This window comes from Corylus avellana, chromosome ca9 (assembly GCF_901000735.1).
Source record: "Corylus avellana chromosome ca9, CavTom2PMs-1.0".
Taxonomy (NCBI): domain Eukaryota; kingdom Viridiplantae; phylum Streptophyta; class Magnoliopsida; order Fagales; family Betulaceae; genus Corylus; species Corylus avellana.
Genome location: NC_081549.1, coordinates 14,489,537 through 14,509,873, shown reverse-complemented (window position 1 = coordinate 14,509,873; position 20,337 = coordinate 14,489,537). Strand labels below are relative to the sequence as shown.

At 41.3% G+C, this 20,337-nt stretch overlaps 1 protein-coding gene across 1 annotated transcript; it reads right to left on the bottom strand.

Moving 5' to 3' along the window:
- Positions 1-416: 416 nt before the first annotated feature.
- LOC132191304 (double-stranded RNA-binding protein 4-like) lies at positions 417-19,362 on the bottom strand. The gene is made up of 6 exons (XM_059606253.1): positions 18,927-19,362; positions 16,989-17,126; positions 16,390-16,625; positions 15,986-16,205; positions 1,733-1,912; positions 417-1,334 (listed from the first exon to the last, which is right to left on the bottom strand). The coding sequence occupies exons 1-6, from the start codon at positions 19,213-19,215 to the stop codon at positions 985-987; spliced, it is 1,413 nt and encodes a 470-aa protein (XP_059462236.1). The 5' UTR covers positions 19,216-19,362; the 3' UTR covers positions 417-984.
- Between the last annotated feature and the right edge of the window lie 975 nt (positions 19,363-20,337).

Here is a 20,337-nt window from a genome sequence, read left to right as displayed (position 1 = left end):
GAAAGGGGTGGTCGCGAGCCACCCCAAGCCAACCAAGGGGTGGCTCGAGCCAGCCCATGGTTGGTTTGGGATGGCCCGCAGGCCACCCCAAATCACCTGGGGGTGGGCAAACCACCCTTTTTTTTTTTTTTTTTTCAGATTTAATTTTTTAAATTAAATTAATAAAAAATAAATATTTTAATCAGATAAAATGAGAAATTTTGAGTGGATTAACAGCAGTTAACAAAAATTGACGGTAGAAAATTTTTAGTAGTTTCAAGTTACCCAGGGACTAAATTTCCGAAAAAAAAAAATTCAGGAAGTTTTTAAAAAAAACGCGTTGACCTAAAGAGTTTATATATAATTTTCCTATTTAAAATCACCGATAAATCAAAATTTAATAATAATTATCTCAAATTTAATGGTGATTTTAAAAATTAAATCACTTGGAAGAACTTTATGAAGACTCTAGTCCTCCTTATATCATTACTCATAGTAGCATGAGCAGTCGATTATATGAACAATTACAGTAAGAAAGTTACAACAAAAATAATAATAATAAATTACAGTAAGTAGACTGCAACTCCTGACAGCTGTTTAAATTAAGTAGCACAAGGGAATGCAGCAGACATCCTCATCATTATTCCAGTTGCACCAACTCAGCAATACAAGTAGATATTGAAATCTGACAGGATAAGCATGTGGATTGTGCAGAATCTAACATAGAATCCACTTATTCAAATAAGTTTTGGACTGTTCAGCCATTTACTCGAGTAGGTGTGTCTCATGTAGATTTTTTCACATGTGCTGCCCAATTTGTTAGTAATTTAGGCAACAAATTGTTGGAGATCCTTGTCTGGAGTGGGTTTCCGTCAAATCCATCATTACCAATTCTTATTTACTTTCAACATCATATATTTAGGCATGCACAACTGAGAGTTCAATAACGTAGAAGTCATTAGAAATAAAATTGGTAATTAAGAGCCCGCAAGCTAAGCCTGCGTCTCAGTTTGGGGAGTAAGCCACCCATTTATCATCACTCCTGGGCAATATAGTAAACCCCTTAGGATTTGTCATGTTTGGCGTGCGTGAGTAAACAAAGACCCTTTTGCGGGATGAGCTACTCATTCCAGCTGCCAGCAAAAGACTCGAGTCCACAGCCAACTCAGTGGAGCAGTCAGAAGGTGAAGAAGGTTGAGATAGGCCATTTTCAGACATGTGAGGAATATCAGAGAAGACTGTGTCCGGTGCACAAGCATTTAAAGAGTTGGATGAAGATGAACCTCTGCTACTCGTCATGGAATCCAATCCTGAAGATAGACTGGAGGGATGATAACGGCTGTCTTCGGCACTTACTGTAATCAATCAGATGAGATGGCTCTTAGAGACATAAATGGTATTAGTGTATTTTAATTTACCTACCAACAAGAGAAAGATGTATTCAAGTCTAATGAACTTTAGGTGCAATTGAACACACATATATAGCCTGCTAAAAATATGCAACTATTAATGAGTTGTGGCAATTAATGTGCTTTTGGATCTAGTTAAGTGCAAGATGAGTTATGCCACTGCCACAGCAGACAATCGCATTCATCTCAGGAGCCATCAATTACAAATAATATGAGCCCAGCAAGACGAAAAAAGGGGAAATTAATTAAAATGAAAAAACCAAATCTGATGCAGACAATGACGATCTAGCAAAAATAGTAACATGGATTAAAATAAAATGTCAACAGCCTTAAGAAAATTTCACCTCTATCCTCAGCTTGTCCCTCAGTAATGGTGCATGGATTCATACTCATGGCGGGGTCTTTGGCTCCAACATGCTGTTGCAGATCAGAAGTAAAATTTGGTCGCAGGCTAGAAGATGAGAACTCAGGAGCATCTTCTTGGTGAGGAGGGCGCAGAATCAAAGGGCTCTGACCCGACTTACCTGAGAGGAAGGGAAAATGTGTATGAAATATACTATGATGGATGCAAATCAAGGATCATGGTTGTTCCTAATGCAACCATTTTCTTCTTTTCATATTTTTCGCTGATATGTTCATAATTAACAAGTCATTAAAACTGGCATCACAGCATATTCTACAAGATTAATTTACTAGAGGATGTTTGTTTATGAAAATTAATATTTCTGGAACTGTTTCCCATAACAATTGTGTGAATCACTTTCTTCTCTGGTCCCTCTAAGTCCTACATACTGATTTTAATTTCACTTTTTCTTCTTAAGGTTTGAGTAGTGAGTTAAATCTTCTGAGCATCAATCACTAAGCCGTGACTTCAAGATTTAAAACTAGCACAACCAGAATGTAAAAGAATCAACCCTCCAATCAAGTATTATTTTTTTTTTTAAGGGGTTGTAGCTTAGCTAAGAATTCGAGTTCCAATTATTTGGAAAAAGTTTCCCCATAAGTTGATGCTTGTTGTCATGAATTACAGACATATTACCTTGTACCAGAATCCAGGCGCTAGATCGAAAGGCCAACTGAATTTATGGGGTACACTATTGGTTTACCAAAATGATGCAAAAAATAATAACTAGCAAGCAGCACAAGCTTGAAAGGAAAAAAAGTTACAAGAGCCCTCCCATTCAAAAAGTAAAACCTGTATATGGAACAGAGGCTGTCATAACAGCAGCATGTAAATATGAGTACTTCATTGGTAACCATTACCAATCTTATCTTCATATTATAATTTTGATATGCCCCCTTTATGCAGTCTCACCCATCTTGTATTAGCATAATTGAGCTTGCAATTAGTAGGATTAGGAGAATTTGGAAGGGGAAGAGCACTGCCTACAGTAGCATTTTTCACTTGGACAGCAGCATTAGAGAAGATGTATTTTTTTTTTTAAATAGTAATCAAATTATCTAAAAAAGCATAAGGCACTCCTAGATACATAGGAAGTATGCATGAAAAAATACCAAACTATAAGAAGAAAAGAGAGCAAGGAAATCATGGTAACTAATCACCAAAGGATAAACAAAATCTGCTGTCCAAAGATACAAAGTAGAGATTTAAACTAGGGATAATTTGCAGAATCTTCAAATAATAGTAGTAGAGCTGTTGCATGTATAAATCAAGGGGAGAGACAGCCGTCATCTTCGTCTTCACTGTTAGTAGCTAGAGAATTGTGGTCGTTGGTGCTTGGCCAATTCGTAATTTCATGGGTTATGCCTAACACAGTTGTCAATTTGTTGCCATGCTGGAAGGGGCAGTTTAGAAGACATTGTAAGAAGTGACATTTGGAAGGTGGTTGTGTATCATGTGGTGCATTTGTAGAGATGAGAAAGCAGAGACATTTGAGAAATGTTAATTTCCCTGATGAAGTTGAAGTTTCTGTTTTCACATTCTGTCAGTGATTGGACTTCAGCTACAAGTTGCTTTTCCACCTCAAATTCAAAGGAGTTTTTGGATCTTTGAATCTTAGATGTTAGCTTTTCCTTTTGAGTGGTTCCCTCGTAACTTCCAGTGTGCTAGTGTTGTGCCCTTTTGTTGGACTTTTCCTCTTTAGCAGCGCACTTAACAAATGGATCAGGGCTGTCAAGGTCAGCTTGAAGGTTAACCATAAGCTCAACCTAACCTATTCTGACATCATGTATGAGGTGCAGTGAGGAAAATATTGCAGCAATTAGAACTTGCTACGAACAGCTAATGATGGCTTAGAAGGCTTATAAGGAAATGAATCCAAGCAATGGAATATTTTTGTAGTCAAAAGAAATGTGCTTCCTTTACCCCAAAGAGTAGCTTAATCAACTAGGGATCACACCTCATGAAACAGAGAACACTAATTTGATCTCATATTTTCCCTCCCTATGGGGTAAAAATTACTTATAAAAAAAATGCTTGCTCATATTCATAATTTATAGAGAATAGAAGCCTCACTCATATTTAATGCTCTTAGACATTCTAACAGACATTAATTATTTCCATTAGTTCCTAGATATGAAATAATAGTACTAAGACTTATTGACCACGCTAATTACATTTTAAGTTCTCAAAACCTGGCATGAGGACATATTAATAAACCTACTAAAATATGTCTATTATTGATTCCCAAGGACTAGTTTATCTAGGATGTTTAAATGATGTCCCAAGTGCAGGTTTAAACTCAGGCTGGCCGGAGCTAATGGTGTTTTAAAACCTGGTAGAAATTGATTCTGGCCTGATCATATTTCCTAACCTGTTTTTGGTCCAGAACAGATTGGACCATGTTGACCAAGTTCCTACTGTTAGCCAAGTGTTTTTACATTCTTCCTATAATCGGACTTCAGCTACAAGTTTCTTTTCAATCTCAAATTCAGGGGAGGTTTTGGATCATTAAATCTTACAAGTTAGCTTTTCTTTTTGAGTGTTTCCCTTGTAAACTTTCCATATAATAGTGTTCTGACATCACGTATGGATGGATCAAAGAAACTGCTGCAACAATTAGACTTTGCTGCAAAACAGCAAATGAAACCTTAGAAGGCTATGAGTAAAGAATCCCAGCAATGGAATAATTTTGCAGTCAAAAGAAGTGTGCTTGCCTTTCATTCACAATTTACAGAGAATGGAAGCTTCATTCGTATTTAATGCTCTTAGACATTCTAAATATAAAATACGAGTCTACCAAACCCCAAGGGGTTGGCTTAAGTAGTAAAAGTCTTGGTCTTGGTGGCATTTTTATCAAGTTTAAGGTTCGAATCCCATTGGGTGCCAATAATTCATTGGGGCCAGCCCGCCAGCAAGCCAGAATATTACTCAATTTGTGTAGAGGAGACACTTTGCATGGGTCCAAAATTTACCCGACAGGGATAAGTACACGAAATAGCCCTGTTTTGAGGAATTCCTTGTCATTAAAAAAAAAAAAAAAAAAAAAGTCTATTAAGACTTATTGACCACTCTAATTACCTTTTAACATGAGGACTGATTAATAAACCTACCAATAATACCCCTATTACTAATTTCAAGGACTGGTATATCTAGGATGTTTCAATGCTGTCCCAATTGCAGGTTGAACTTACCGTGGCCAGAGCTAACAGTGTTTTCAATCCTGGTAATAGGAAATTGGCCTTGATTCTAGCCCAGTCAAAGTTCTAAAGCTGTTTTTTGTCAAGAACTGATTGAACCATGTTTGACCATGATCCAACTGTTAAGCCACAAGAGGAGGCTAAAAATAAATTTTGCACATACGAGGAATTGAACTGTAGCTCGTGGACGAATCTAAATTACTTTTATGTTTTTCACAACATTAATTCCAACAAGGTAAATGTGGTAATATAAACATAAACCCCTAAATTACTATAGTAACCTTTTGATTAATTATTTGATTTTTTATAATTTTGTTTTAATTTATAAATTAGTAATTCTATATTTATGACATTATCCTAACATCATAGTCCAACTGAGGTCTGCCCAACGGTTGAACCTCTAACCCTTGACCCTCTCATAATGCACTTGACTTTCGGAAAAAATAAATAAACCATATAGTTGCTTTTGGGACTGGGCACACTCTATAATAGAATTCAATGGGCCAATTCTATTTATTTAGGGTGAGAGTAGGGGTTTCTTCATGTGTCCAAAAATGGCCCATCCCATTATGACCCAAGAACAAAAGAAATGACTATGCTAGTCTATGTAAAAAGGAAATAAATGCAACAATTTGATAACAGGGCATACCTTAAGGATTGATTTACCTTGGAGACTGATTTTATAAGAAGCTCCCATGTTGGCTTGACAAACCTTGTGAAATCTCAGTATTTTTTTTTGATAAGTAATAATCTGTTTTATTAAAAGCGTAAAGGCGCCCAAAAGTACACTGAAAGTATACAACAGGATCACCTAACTAGAAGGGGAAAAGCGAACAAGAAAATCATCATAGCTAATCGACACCAGAAAGACATGCGCAACTGTCCAGAGATACAAAGAATGAAAGCAAGAGGCTAATATGTCTTCCAATGTCCCCTCCAAGTCCTCAAAACACCTATTATTTATTTCCCTCCATAAACACCAAAAACAGCAAGTAAGCACCATCTTCCAAACTGCGGCACTCCCCCTCCCCGAAGACCACCAACAGGCGAGTAAATCCGAGACCCGTCTCTGCATCACCCAAGACAACCCAAACCGACCAAAAAAGGCACTCCACAAAGCATAAGCAACCTCGCAATGAAGGAGAAGATGATCCACCGTCTCCTTACTCCTCTTGCACATACAACATCTGTTCGTCACAATCAACTGTCACTTCCTGAGGTTATCTAAGGTCAGAATTTTGCCCAAAGCCGCCGACCACACAAAGAAACTCGCCCTCGGAGGAGCTTGTGTTCACCACACTCTTCCAAGGGAATCCCCTCCCTTCAATACATGCCAAGGAAGCGTAGAAGAGCTTGACTTTGAAACGGCCTCTTTTGGAAGAATTCCACCACAACCTATCTTCACACCCTCGACTCACTCGAGCAGAATGTAACACCTGAAAAATAGAGGCCAATACATCCACCTCCCAATCATGAGCCTCTCTAAAAAAACTAACATTCCACTGGTTAGAGCCAACCAGCACCTCCAAATGAGCCGCAACTGAGGCGTCCTTTGCACAAGCAATACTGAAAAAGCTTGGAAAAGCTATCTTGAGAGCCGTATCACCACACCACAAATCATGTCAGAAGCAAACCCTAGTCCCATCCCCTACCTCAATCCATGTAAATCCTTTGAAAGTGTCCCACCCTTTCCTAATGTTCTTCCATAACCCCACCCCAAAAGATCCACCCAGCTCCAAAGAGCACCACCCTCCCCAAAAACTTCCAAATTTTGCATCCACCACAGCCCTCCACCAAGTATCTCTCTCTGTTCCATAGCGCCACAACCATTTCCCTAATAGGGCGTGGTTGAATACCATTAAGTTTCTAATACCCAAACTGCCCTCCTTAATCGGAGTGCAAACCTTCGACCACTTCACCAGGTGGTACTTAAACTCTTCGCCTAGACCACCCCATAGAAAATCCCACTGCAACTTCTCAATTCACTTAACAACACTAACCGGAATAGGGAAAAGAGACAAATAGTAAGTAGGCAAGTTGGCGAGAGTGCTCTTGATAAGCGTGACTCTTCCACCCTTCGACAAATACAACATTTTCCAACCGGCCAACCGACGTTCTATCTTCTCGATAACTCCATCCCAAATATGCTTAGCCTTACAAGAAGCTCCTAGCGGCAGACCAAGGTACTTTACTAGCAAAGAAGCAACCCCACACCCTAGAATACCGGCTAACCTGTCCACTTCCTCCACATTCCCCACTGGAATTAACACCGACTTGGCCAAGTTAACCTTCAAACCGGAAGCAGCTTCAAACAGCAAAAATAAACTCCGCAAATAGCGTAGCTGGGTGGGCATAGCATTGCAAAAGATCAAGGTATCTCGTCCACAAATAAAAGATGAGAGAGTGTACTATTACCGACCTGGAAACCTTCTATAAGCCCCCCATTAACTGTCGCCGAGATCATCCTACTTAAAGCTTCCATCACAAAAACAAACAGCAGAGGAGACAGGGGGTCCCCTTGTCTCAAACCCCTGGAACTGCTAAAAAAGTCATTAGGAGAACCATTGATCAGAATCGAGAACTACACCAAATAAATGCAATGTTTTATCCAAGAGCACCAAATCCCACCAAAGCCACACCTCTTAAGCATATATAACAAGAAATCCCAATTCACATGATCATAAGCTTTTTCCAAATCCATTTTGCAAATAACCCATGGCTCCCTCGATCTCAACCAACTATCAAGGCATTCATTAGAAATCAAAATAGGATCTAGGATCTGCCTACCCTTGATAAAAGCACTTTGGGACTGAGACATAATCTTATCCAGAACTACCTTCAATCTATTTGCTAAAACCTTGGCTATGATTTTGTAGATACCTCCCACAAGGCTAATTGGCCAAAAGTCTTTGAGATTGATAGCGTCGGGAACCTTCGTAAGAAGCGAAATGAAAGAAGTATTGAGGCTCTTCTCAAACATCCCTTCAGCATGAAATGCACTAAGAGAGCAACTTCAGGTTTAATCGGTTCTCTCTAGACGAGAGACTCTCACTCTAGAATTCTCCTAGTTTTCTCTTTTTCCTCTCTAGCGGAGGTGCGTGCAGGCGCGTTTCCGCTAGACCCAGGTTCGGGATCGTGGGATGCGTTTGCCATGGACAGGATGGAGCGAAGATTTGTTGTGGAAGCTAAATCGTTCTCTTTTTGGCGAAAGCTGGCAAGCCTGAGTTGCGCTTGGAAGAAAAGAGAAAAGGGTTCTCTGGCTCTTTTGCTCTGAGCCTCCGATGTTCCAATTGGCTGGCGGACATGGTGGAGGAGGCGCTGAAATCTCAAGCGTCACAATTCTTCGCCAAATCGTTTCGGGAGAACGAGATGATTTTGAAGATCCATAAGGGCTGCAATAAGGCCGGTCGGTTCTTAGTGGTCGGGGTCTTTGCTGATGGTGTTCGGAAAGGGGTGATTTGGCTCCCTGAGGGCCGTGAAGGTTGGGGTTGGCGCTGCTTTGTGGATGAACTACGAAAATTTTTGGTGTCTCTCGCAGCGAAGACGAAGGGTTTAGGAGGTATACCGAATGCTATTTCGAATCGGTCCTATGCGGCGGTGCTGTCCGAGGATTCTGGTGATGTGAAGCCGGTTGGCGCTCAGATTCCGCTGGTGGGCTATCCTGAGTTGGTTAAGGGTGGTGGCGGCGATCCTGCGACGAAGTTGATTAGGGTTGTGCGCTCGTTGAAGGCGTAACTGAATAATCTTAGGGCTGATGTGATTCGGCTCTTCTCTATCGGATTGGGCTTTAAGCCCAATTCTTGGTTTGAAGGCTCTTGGGTTCCTGGTTGTTGGAAGAAGCTTCTTGCGAAGCCTGGGCCTGTTCTGGACCGGGCTTGTCTTAGGATGGGCCTGAAGCCTAAACTTATTGTTGGGTTTAGGCGGAGAGCTGGACGCAAGTCTGCTTCTGGGCCTCGTGCGGGTCTTGGGTCTGCCCTATCGGAGCAGTCGTCGCCGTTGCTAGTTTCTGCCTCGTCGGTGTTCAATCCGGGGTCTTTTCTGGCAACTTCTGTGGTCTCCAACGCAGTGGTTCCCGCGGGTGCAGCTGCTCATGTGATTGCCGAGTTTGGGTTCTTCGTCGGAGGGTATTGGGTTTGCTTCGTCAGCGGGTTCTGGGTTTGCTTTGTCTGCAGTTTCTGGGTCGACTTCGCCGGTGTCATCTCCGATGATTCCTTCATCTGCTGAGGCTCTTGGGCTGTCAGTGCAAGACATATCTCTGGGCAGTGATGATTATCTGTCTCACAGGGAGATAGGGGCCGCGACAGCTAAGCGGGGGACAGAGCCTCGGATTTTAAGCCGGTGTTCCTGTTCATGCCGGCTTCCAGACGGTCCATGCCGGTGACCCTCCTTCTAACCCTCTTACCTCAGCCCTTCCCTCGTCTGCTGATTCTTCCGCAGGTGTGATAGTGGCTGAGGCTGAGGAGGTTTCTGTCCCTCTTTCCTCGCCAACGCTCACGTCTAATGCCATTGTTGATTCTGGTCTGAACAAATCACAAAAATGGCTGATTGAGTCTTTTCGGGAAGTGGTTAAGGATGACGTTACGCATATGGCAATCTTGAAGGACTTGGAGGAGTCTTTTCGTCAGGCAAGCAAGGAAGCTTGTGAGGTGTTGTCCCCTGAGGAGGAACGGAATTTGGCGTCTGTGAAGAAAGAAATTGAGAGGTTTTTAGGAGGACGTTTGCTTGTGCTAGCATTAGTGCCTTCGAAGGCGAACGGGTTTGACCAGGTGCTCGTTGTTGATGCTCGTCTCGGTCCCGCCCTCTTCTACACTCTCATTTGGGCAGATTGTTCTACCGGAAAATCATGATGCAAATTCTGCAGGGGCGCTAGCTTTGGGAGAGAGGTTACGCATGTCTCTAGGCAGTGGGGTTCCTGTATATAAGCAGACATTGAGATAATACCGGAGAGCTAAGAAAGAAAGAGGAATTCGGGTGAATGATTCTCTTCTTCTTGAGGCGGTGGAATCTTTTAGTGCTCCGCAGATACATTACCAACCAGTTGCAGGGTTTGTTGCTCTGGCGTCATCGGAGGTTGCACACGGTCAGGTGGCTATAAGAAAGCCTGATTCTAAGAACTCTAATCCAATGAGGGGCTTTCTACGGCGAGGGTTTCTTAACCCAAGTCCGAAAGAAATAAGGGAGTCTCAGGTCTTCATCGCATGTGGCTGTTAAGGATGATGAAGTAGTGGGTGGCAACTCTTCAGTTTTGGATGAAGCTTTCAAGTTTGGGGAGCTGTCCCCCAATCCCCTTGATTGGGGGTTGGATTGCGGTGAAGAGGAGGATCCATATTCAGCGGATTTTCTTTGGGTTATGGACGTCGCCCGGCCTAGGGCTAAAGGAAAAAGGCCTAGGAATAAGGACAAAAGAGAGCTGTTAAATTTAGAAAGTTCCGTTAACTATGGCAATGCTAGTGCGTCGTCCAGGAGAAGGAAGGGCAGGATTATTGTGTCATAGTCTTTTGTGAAGGGATAAGGGTGTTTGGTTAGTGGGCTTTGCGTTGGTGTGTTTGTTTGAGGGTTTTTGGGTGGTTGTTTGGTTTTTCTGGGTGGGTGTGCTGGGGTTTTTCTTTGGGCTCCCTTTGTATACTTCGTGTGTAATTAGGGGTGCCTCTCGCTTTTCTCCTTCTTTAATAAAACTTCTTATTACTTGTCAAAAACCCATCGGGGTCCGACGCCTTATTGCCATTCATTTTAAACACTACCTTTCTAACCTTGTCCTCTTTGAAGTCTCTCTCCAACCAACTAGCCTCCACCTCCGAAATGGAATCAAAGGAAATACCATCTACCATAGGCCTCCAACGGCATTGCTCCGAGAAAAGTTTTTGATAGAACTCAACAATGTTCTCACTAATCTCAGTCGGATCTGAAGAGATGTTATCCCCAATCATGAGAGTATCCAAAGAGTTATGTCTTCTATTAGAATTGGCTATGGAGTGAAAAAAAATTTAGTACACTTATTGCCTTCCTTCAACCACATCACCCTGGATTTCTACCTCCAACTCACCTCCTCCATAAGAGTGCAATTCTCTAACTCTCGAATCACTTCTGCCTTCCTCATAACCTCCCCCGCATCCAATGCCCTACTTTCTTCGTTCACATCCAACAGCCGAAGCTCTTCAAGAAGCATCCTCTTACTCCTATCAATGTTGCCGAATACCTCCTAATTCCAAGTCTTCAAATTTAGCTTCAGGGCCTTGAGCTTGCAAGCAAGAACAAAACTCGGCGTACCATGAAACACATAGGAGTCCCACCATTGTTTCACTAGGGCCACAAAACCTTCCGCTTTAAGCCACATTTTCGAATTTAAACGGCCTCTTCCCCCTTGACACCTCCCCCAGCTCAAGGATGATTGGGAAATGATCCGAGCATAGACGGGAAAGCCTCTTCTGCCTAACCCCTGGAAACCGAGCCTCCAACTCCGGGGAAATAAAAAACCAATCAATCCTTGACCACAGAGGGGGATCATTAGAAATTGACCATGTAAACGAATCCCTAATCAGGGGAAGATCCATCGGCCCTTGTTCAGAAATAAAGTCTGAAAAATTCCATCATGGCCGAATCCAGGTGGGCTTCACCTGACCTTTCGCTAGGGAACCGAGTGACATTGAAATCACCCTCAATACACCACGGCATGTCCCACCAACTAATAACACCAATTAACTCCTCCCAAATGAGCCTTCTATCCCTATTGAGGTTCGGACCATAAACCCCAGCAAAAGCCCAGACAGAATGATCCTCAATATTTCTGAAAGACACTGCCAAGGTGTAAGTCCCCACACAAACATCAACCTTCTCTACCACCCTGTTATCCCACATAATCAAAATACCACCTGAAGCCCCGCTAGAATCCAAACAACACCAATCCACATGACTCCTTCCCCATAAGCTACGAACTATATTGCGAGACATACCCTGAATCTTGGTTTTTTGAAAACAAACAATATCTGCCTTCCAATCTCTGAGCATATTACTCACCCTCAAACGTTTGTCCTTCTTGTTCAACCCTCTCACATTCCAAGAAAGAATGTTTAGCTTCATAAGGCCACTACATGCCCCCTCCCCTTTCTATTGCCACGGCCAGAGCTCGCACTTCTAGTGTCATAATTCACCGAGCACTCCAAATTCCTAACCTCCCTCTTGTCCTTAGTGCCACTGCTCATATTAATAATCATCACACTATTCCTTCGTTCCTCTTCCAAAAAAGTCAAAAGCGCTAGCAATTGCAGCTTATGACCCGTGTAAGAAATCCCCACAATCGGATAAATCTCATTAGCACATTGGATGACCCAATCCGAATAGCCCGTCGCACCCCCAACAGTAGGACCATACGTATTCAAAGGAGAAGGCACACTAACATCATAAGGAACCGGAACTTCGTCTCGTGTCTCAACCCCCCTGCCATCCTTTCCTACAGATTGGCCAACTTCATGCATTTCCACCACTTCTGAACACCCAATATCCATACTCGTATGTACCCCGTTGAGTGGGGGGTAGTGCCCAGGATAACCAACAAAGGCTCCTTGGCCCTAAGATACACCCGGCCCCTCACAAACCTGCACACCTTCCTGATTCCCATCACCATGCGACCAAGGCACCAAATCTCTAACCTCGATCACTGAAGAAGACATCGCCGGAGTCGTCTGCATCAAAGCTTCCTCCCCACTGACCTGCAACACAGTCTCCGGTGAAAGCAGTGGTTCACCGGCCTTAAATCGCGGCCCCACACTGCCAAAATCCATTCCCGACACGGCCAACTCTGTATCGGCGGTGGGAGCTACCGGCGATGGTTTCTCCTCCAAAATCTGGGGCGAACCTGCCATTTCCTTGGCCAACTGAGCCTTCGCCGGGGCACTCTGAGGAGCTCCGGTTACACCTATTGCGCCCTCACCGTCGGGAAGAACTCCAGATAAGTCCATGCGAATAACAGGAGCGTCGGCAGGGACATCCACGGCTACCGGCGAACTCGTCACAAAGTACGTGCCTCCTTCCTATGATGACGCCCCTGGGTCTCCGATCCAACCCTCTTTCCCATCCATCAATGACACGCTTGTAATCGACGGGTGAGAAGCACGTGTTCCCTTCCCATTTGGACCCACATCACCTCGACAATCTTGGCCCACACCCAAGCCCACAATAGATTTTAACTTATATACTGATACCTTTTTAGCCTTGAATTCTCTCGTGGGCCGTGTGCCTTTTCTTTTTGCCCACTCCTTCCCCTTTTGTACACTTCCCTCTCTATCAGATTGGTCTAATCCAGGGCCTCTCGCGGGCCTTGAACCATGCCCAGCAGCCCATTCCTTCCCTTTCAGCTTACTTCTTTGCCTAACAGATTGGGTTAGATCATCACCCCTATCTACCTACCGTAGCCCACTTTCCTTCACTCTTATAAGAGCCAATTCCAGTCTATGAAGTCCCACGTCTATTTCCCCTTTTAGCCACTTCAACGTCTCTCTGCAATTACGAAGCTCAAGACTTACACTAGCATGGGTCTGATTCTGACACTCAGAGACCTCCCGTCCCGTCAACGCTAGCACAGTACCACCCCTCATCATAGGCGACCTCTCCAACGCTTGTAAGTTACTCACCGGAGCCCTAGCCACTTGCATTTCTTTCCCCATGCTTTTCTTCCGCTCCGGCTGTCGACTTCCTTCACCCTCCTGACCGCTTGGTGGCCTCGCCGTAATCTGAGTTAGCTTCCTTGGCATCAAACCTGTTTTCCCAGTGCCTAAAACATGTTTATCCTTTGCTAATGAGGACTCCTTCAACCATCTGGGCACTCGAGCCATAGGCTCTGTATATGGACCAAAACACTCCTCTGCCGAATTTACTGACAGACCCAAAACCTCAGCATAACTTCTCCTTTCCTTCCCCTCATGAACCTTCTTCTCTTCCTTTGCACCTCGAAGGGACGAGCTTACTAGACGCACCTCCAAAATGATGCGTTTCCAACCTTGCCAGAAGCGCCCTTCTGGAATGAGGACCAAACCACACCTTCGCCTCCCATCAAATTCCTCTAACGTCAGGAAATACCCATGCATATTGGATCGTCGTTGCACAATAAACCGTGGGTAACCCGCTCTGGACTGATCCCAAAAAACTTCTGAATTTTCCACTGCCACCAGAACCTCCACATTGCAAACTAACCACTCTAGCTCATCCTTCTTGATGAAAATGGACCTTTGCTTCCCTTTGCTCCTCTTGAAAATCTTCACTCCCGCAGCCCCTGCCTTCACCACCGTTCAAATTCCTTCGCCTCTACTGACCATCTTCTCCCTCCCGCCATGATACCACCACCCTAACTAAGAATACACCTCACGCGCCACCCACGCTCCAACACACAAGCCGTGTAGAGAGGAGAGAGAAGAGAGAAAGGAGCTACTGACCATCAACTTCATTATCCTGATTCCTAGATTTTCTGCCTATCTCTCTCTGTTTCTGGCATATATTAATCTAGTGCATCATTTCTAAGAATCCTTTCCATTTCCTGGTCTACCTTGTGTGATATCTCCACAAAGAAAGTGGAACTGATGGTTTTGAGGATATGGAGGACTTATCACTTAAAAGTATCATTGACTTTTGACATCTAACAGGCTATTTCTTCTAGACAATTAGTCACTTTCATATGACTAATAAAAAGGAGTTGGTATGTTGTCTGAACTCGAGCCGATTATAAACCTAAAAACCTATTATCCACATTAATTATATCCCACAAGTAAGTTAGGTCATGCAAAAAGCTCAAGAATCTAATTCCCACTCAATTCCATATACCTTTCTTAAGATCAAGCCATTAAAATTATAAAATATAAGTTTTACTTCATGACAAAACTATAAGCAATACAATACTCCTAAACTAGGTAACCCGTTCCCGTATTCTTGTGGTAAAATGTATAGGTTATACTTGTAAATTTCCATGAGAGCAAAGTAGTCCTTACTAAAGAGGCTTCATGGTTAAAATGAGCAATTATCATCCAAGGACATCCTTACTTCCTACAAATCAACTACCAAGCATGAACCTATATATTGTTACACAAAAATTACATGCTCTAATACTTCATAATTTAGGCCCAATTAGAACTGGGCACCTTCTGACGTAGTCTGAAATGCTTGTTCCAGCTTCCAACTCCACTAGAGTCAGAAGCATCAGAAATCCTCCAACACCACCTCCAACAGAAGTGATTTCGGATCCACCTCCAAGTCCAAATGTCGGAGTTGGAGTTGGTCAAAAGAGTCGAAGATGGGCTATACTAAATGTGATTTTTCCTGGGTTTGTTTTTGGGCTTTTTCTTCCATTTTTTGGATAGATTCAACGAAGATAACAAAGATTTCTTCAACTTTCGAAAAAGATGATGAAGACCTCTTCATCTTCAACATATTCAAGATTAAACTAGAGAAGATTGGAGATTAAACTCAATCAACGGTGGAGATTGTAGATCAAAGGGTGTTTGGTATCTAGGAAAGCAAGAAGGTTAGAAAGAGAGAGAGACCACATCAGAATACAAACAGCGTAGCTAGGGTTTTGGGGAAAAAAGAATTTATAGCTTCTCCAAAACAACACCAGTTTAGACATAGGGAAAACTCTAATTAAAATAATTAAAATCAAAATGATTTCATTTTTGTAATTGTTTTTTTTTTTTTTTTTTTAAGTCAGGTCGGGTCAGAAATTGGCAAAAAGAACTATTGGGCTTCCAACTTCTGACTCAACTTTTGTTGGAATTGAAAAATGGCTTCTAACATCAAACCCCCCTTTTTTTGGAAGCCGACCAACTCACGTTGGAGTTGGGTTTTTGCCCACCCCTAATTTAGGTTTATAAGAGAAATGGCCCCAGTATGTATCTCCCAAGGTTCAATTTAAGACACAATATCCATGATTTAAGCATAAGCATTTGAAAGCAAAAAGTTTACTCAAGGCTAACATCAATGTTGAAACTAATATTGCAAAAGAAAAGTACACTTACGCTCTTTCAAAGTAGTGTAAGCAACCTTTGCAGCACTCATCTCTGCTTGCTTTTTGGTTCCTGCTTCATGTCCTTTAAAAATCTCTCCATCTATCTCCACAGTTGAAACAAAAATTGGTACATGACTTTCACCAGATCTGTTTGTATCATAAACTGGTAAGCGAAAACCTTCTTTCTGGACCAACTCTTGTAGAAGGTTCTTGTAAAGTCCCAAATCATCCTAACATATGAAAAAAAAAAATCATAATTATAATAAAATATAAAAAATTAAAAATAAAAATAAAAAACCCAAACAAACAAACAAAAAAAAACAAAAAGAGAGAGATTATAAATGCAGTGAATACAACATTCTGAAAGATAAACATAGAAGTCATATAAATGGAAAGAGGAAATAGAAGACTAGCCTCTTTAACTCCATCTGGCGACAATGAACTTAGAGCAACTTTTGCAGCTGCATGTTCAGCATCCTTCAAAGTGGCAAAGAACTCTGGACTCTCATAGGTTTGTCCATCGATTGTGACTTTACACTTAAAGCGACTAGCATGAGGAGGCCCCTCACGTTCACAAGAGTACACAGGTAGACTGAGATTTCTCTTTTGAGCATAGTTTTGCAGATGATTCTTGTACAAATGTTGCATATCTATGATCCAAGGGAGAATGGAAGTTGTAAGTTCATAATGTAACCAAAGAATAACATGTTCAAAACATAAGTGAAGTCCCAAAGTGGGACATACCAATGCAAGAAACATCTGTAACAATAACCCAAGATAAAGGAGTAGAATTTTTTTCTTCTTTTAACAGAAAGCTCCATTGAAAAAGACACCAAGAGGCCACCAGCCAAGTACACGAGGGTCAAGGAGTATACAAAGAACAAGACAACAATGCAACAATAGATGGTCTACTGGCTCCTCATAATTTTTGCACATAATACACAAGGAAATGATTTCTGTAACCGAGATATCTTTGGTTGAGACTTCATGGAGCATTGAAATTTTTTTCTTACCTCTAGATCTATCATCATTGTTGACATGTAAAGCAGTTCCATTGACCTGAGGAGTTTGATATATTTCTTGTACTTTTGGTTGCAATGCATTGCTCACAGGGAGGACAGTATCCAAATCAGTACTTCCACTTGAAGCACCTGCAGGAGAACACAATATAAAAGCAACAAAAATTTTCTAGCATACACAGAAAGTTTGGAACTTTGAGATGGATGTATCATAACAAGTTAATTCCTTTTTTTATAAGTAATTCAATATCATTAAAAAGCGCAGTACATAAGAAATATACAAGTGAAACCCATAATTAGAAGATAAAGATGAAAAAAAGTCCAAAAAATCTACAAAAATAGAAACAAGCAAGCTATGATGTGCTTATATTGAAGTATATAAAGTGTTGAACATAATCTTCCGCAACTCTATCATCGAAGTCTCTACATCTTCAAGTTTCGAGCATTCAGTTCATCCAAAGGCACCGCATTAAACACAATGGAGTCAACCTTCATACTTCCATAATATTACCACGCCCTACTTGACCTCCCTAACTCACCAACAAATCCTTCACCCGTCTAGGCATAACCCAATCAACACCAAACATATGGCTGGGTATTGGTTAAATCGGTGACAATAGGGGTATTTTTGCCCGCCGAATCAAAAAAGTCGGTTAAGTCGGTTAATTAACCGACTTCATACCGACAAGAATAAATTTAGACTATTTCGGTTAAGTCGGTTGACTCAGTAAATTCGGTTAAATGTCGGTCGGTTAGTCGTGGGCTTTTTATATTGGGCCAAGCCTTATTTTATGAGGCAAAATGAATTGTTTTTGGGCCCAAACTGTTGTTTTTTTGGGCTAAACAAGTGTTTATTGGACATGCTTTTGGGCTAAACAAGTGATGCAAAAAACTATGGAGAGCTAAACAAGTGATGCAAGTCCATTCGAATAGTCGGTTAAGTCAATTCAATTCGGTTAGCCAACAAAATAAAAATTATATTGCCTACCAAACCAAATCGACGTCAAAACAGATTTTTTATTCTGACTACCGAGCGTCGGAAGTCGGTAGCTGGTCGGCAGAGGTTCAGTGTCAGTCAGTAGGCGACAATCGGATATTTTGCCCACCCCTAAATAAACAGATTAAGAATAGAGCTCCATACCTCTCTTGCTACTTCACAATGAATTAACAAGTGATCAATGTCCTCCCTACTCTTCTTGCACAAGCAACACCACTTCACCACCACAACATCCTTTTTCTCAAACTATCCAGTGTCAATATTTTTCCTAAGCCATTGTCCACACAAAAAATACCACCCGTGATTGGATCCCCTTTCCTTGGAAGAAGTTAATTCCTATGAAAAAAGAAAAGAAAAGAAAAGCCTAGAGATTTGATAACTAAATTATCAACCATATAGAGGCATAATGCAAGTAAGAATGAAATGCTAGCCCAAATGTGCTACCGAATAAAATAAATGCACATAAAATAATGTTGAATTAAAAATAAAGTGCATTAAATATACCCTTAAAAATACTTTCTTTTTTTCTTACATGTCAGCACAAGGGGATGAGAATTTGAACTAGTTACCTCCGCTTAAAATACTTTAATATAAAGAACAAGAGTGCCCAAACAAGATGGAGCAAAAATCAAGATCAAAATGGCAAATTAGGGATTCTACAACATACCCCAATCGACCAAGACACTGGGACACATGGCAGTTCATGATTTTTGGCAGGAAAAATCAGATATTTTGAGACCCAATTATATTTGTGAAAACAATATATACATTTATCCTTTTCCTGCATTTTTCTCAGCATCCAAACAGACCTTTAGCCTACAAATTTATAGAACTGATAATATCCAAATTTTATAAAACCACCAACAACCAAAAAAAAACCCCAACAACAACAAGAAGCATAAACATCAAATGTCAAATTTCCATAGAATTTTTACCAGATGATGAGGGAAGTGAAGGTTGTGGGAAATGACCAAAGGATGAGAGAATGGAAGGCAGCGGCGGGGGAGGCTTAGGGTTGGTGAAGCGGTAGAAGGCATCGCGAGCGGCGTCGTTTTGTGCCTCTTTGGATGATTTGCAAGCATTCCGGGTCTGAAAGCGTTCGCCATTGACGGTGACGGTGGCCGTGAATCGAGGGTTGTGGTCTGGGCCGTCCCTTATGCTCGAGTACTCCGGTAAGGTCCACGACCTTTGGTGGCACAGCTCTTGCAGCCTCGACTTGTACATTGCTTTTCGGGCTTCTTCTTCTTAATTTGCTGCGGGTGATGTGGAGGAAGGAGGGTTGGTGCCTGAATAGTGAAAAGCCGAATAGGAGGGAATTTTTGTTTTATTTTTTAAATAATTGTTCACATTTCATTTATCAATAAAATATGGCATAATACTCTAATAAAACAACATCACAGATATAGGCTTTGTTTGGTAATGGGGATGGGGTTGGCCCAAACACTGTTTATCACCATTTTCCAAAAAAATAAACATCAAAACATTCTAACTTTTTTTACTTTTAATATCAAATCATTCACTTTTTATTATTATTCAAATAAAAAAATCACTACAAAACAAAACTTTTTCATTTTTCCATATCACTTTTTCATTTTTTTTTATACCAAACATTCTTACTTTTTTTCACATCAATCTACATCAACTACAGTGTTTAGGCCATCCCATTTGCCAAACACCCCCATAGTTTGGAATTTAGTCCAACCAAATATTGTCTATGATTTGTTTAGCTGCAGCCTTATCTAGGTCCATATGCCCTAGAATTTCCACATTTGCTGTGACTTTGGCCCGTACAAAATTCAGAGCATTTGCCACTTTAAGCGTGTCTCCTTCCAAGATGATGTTTGGAAAAATTTTGCAAAGATTCTCTAAACTTTCACACGTTTTGAAAAGATTTTCAAAATTCAAAAACTCTCAATTTAACCATTCAAACTTTTTAATTTGATGTAGTCTATTCCCTCCATTTGTTTTTGGCGTTAACTCGTAACGGAAGCTATGATACCAAAATATCCTTGATTTTTTTTAAAAAAAAATTAATTTGAAATTAAGGATAGATTTAGAATTTTATAAAAAATTTCAAATGTATAAAAGTCATTTAATCCCTTTTACCGTTTGTTTTAACGCCCGAGGAGAGAAATTACATCAAATTATAAGTTGTTCATTGAGTAAAATTGAGAGATTTTAAATTTTGAAGAATCTTCTCAAAAGGCTTGAAAGTTCAAGAATTCTTTGTGAAGTTTTCCCGTGATATTTTGTAGTCCCAATTCTTTGCTAAATACAGCCACTTGAAAATGCTACCTCATTTTAGTTAGACTTCAAGATACAATCCCTCACAAGTTTACCTTGTAC

What these genes read in the sequence shown, in the direction of transcription:
- LOC132191304 (XM_059606253.1), bottom strand. Translation starts at nt 19,215, where the DNA reads ATGTACAAGTCGAGGCTGCAAGAGCTGTGCCACCAAAGGTCGTGGACC. An exon ending in TTCACTTCCCTCATCATCTG is followed by an intron (nt 17,127 to 18,926) that starts GTAAAAATTCTA and finishes GTTCTCCTGCAG; the next exon opens with GTGCTTCAAGTGGAAGTACT. An exon ending in TTACACTACTTTGAAAGAGC is followed by an intron (nt 1,913 to 15,985) that starts GTAAGTGTACTT and finishes CCTTCCTCTCAG; the next exon opens with GTAAGTCGGGTCAGAGCCCT.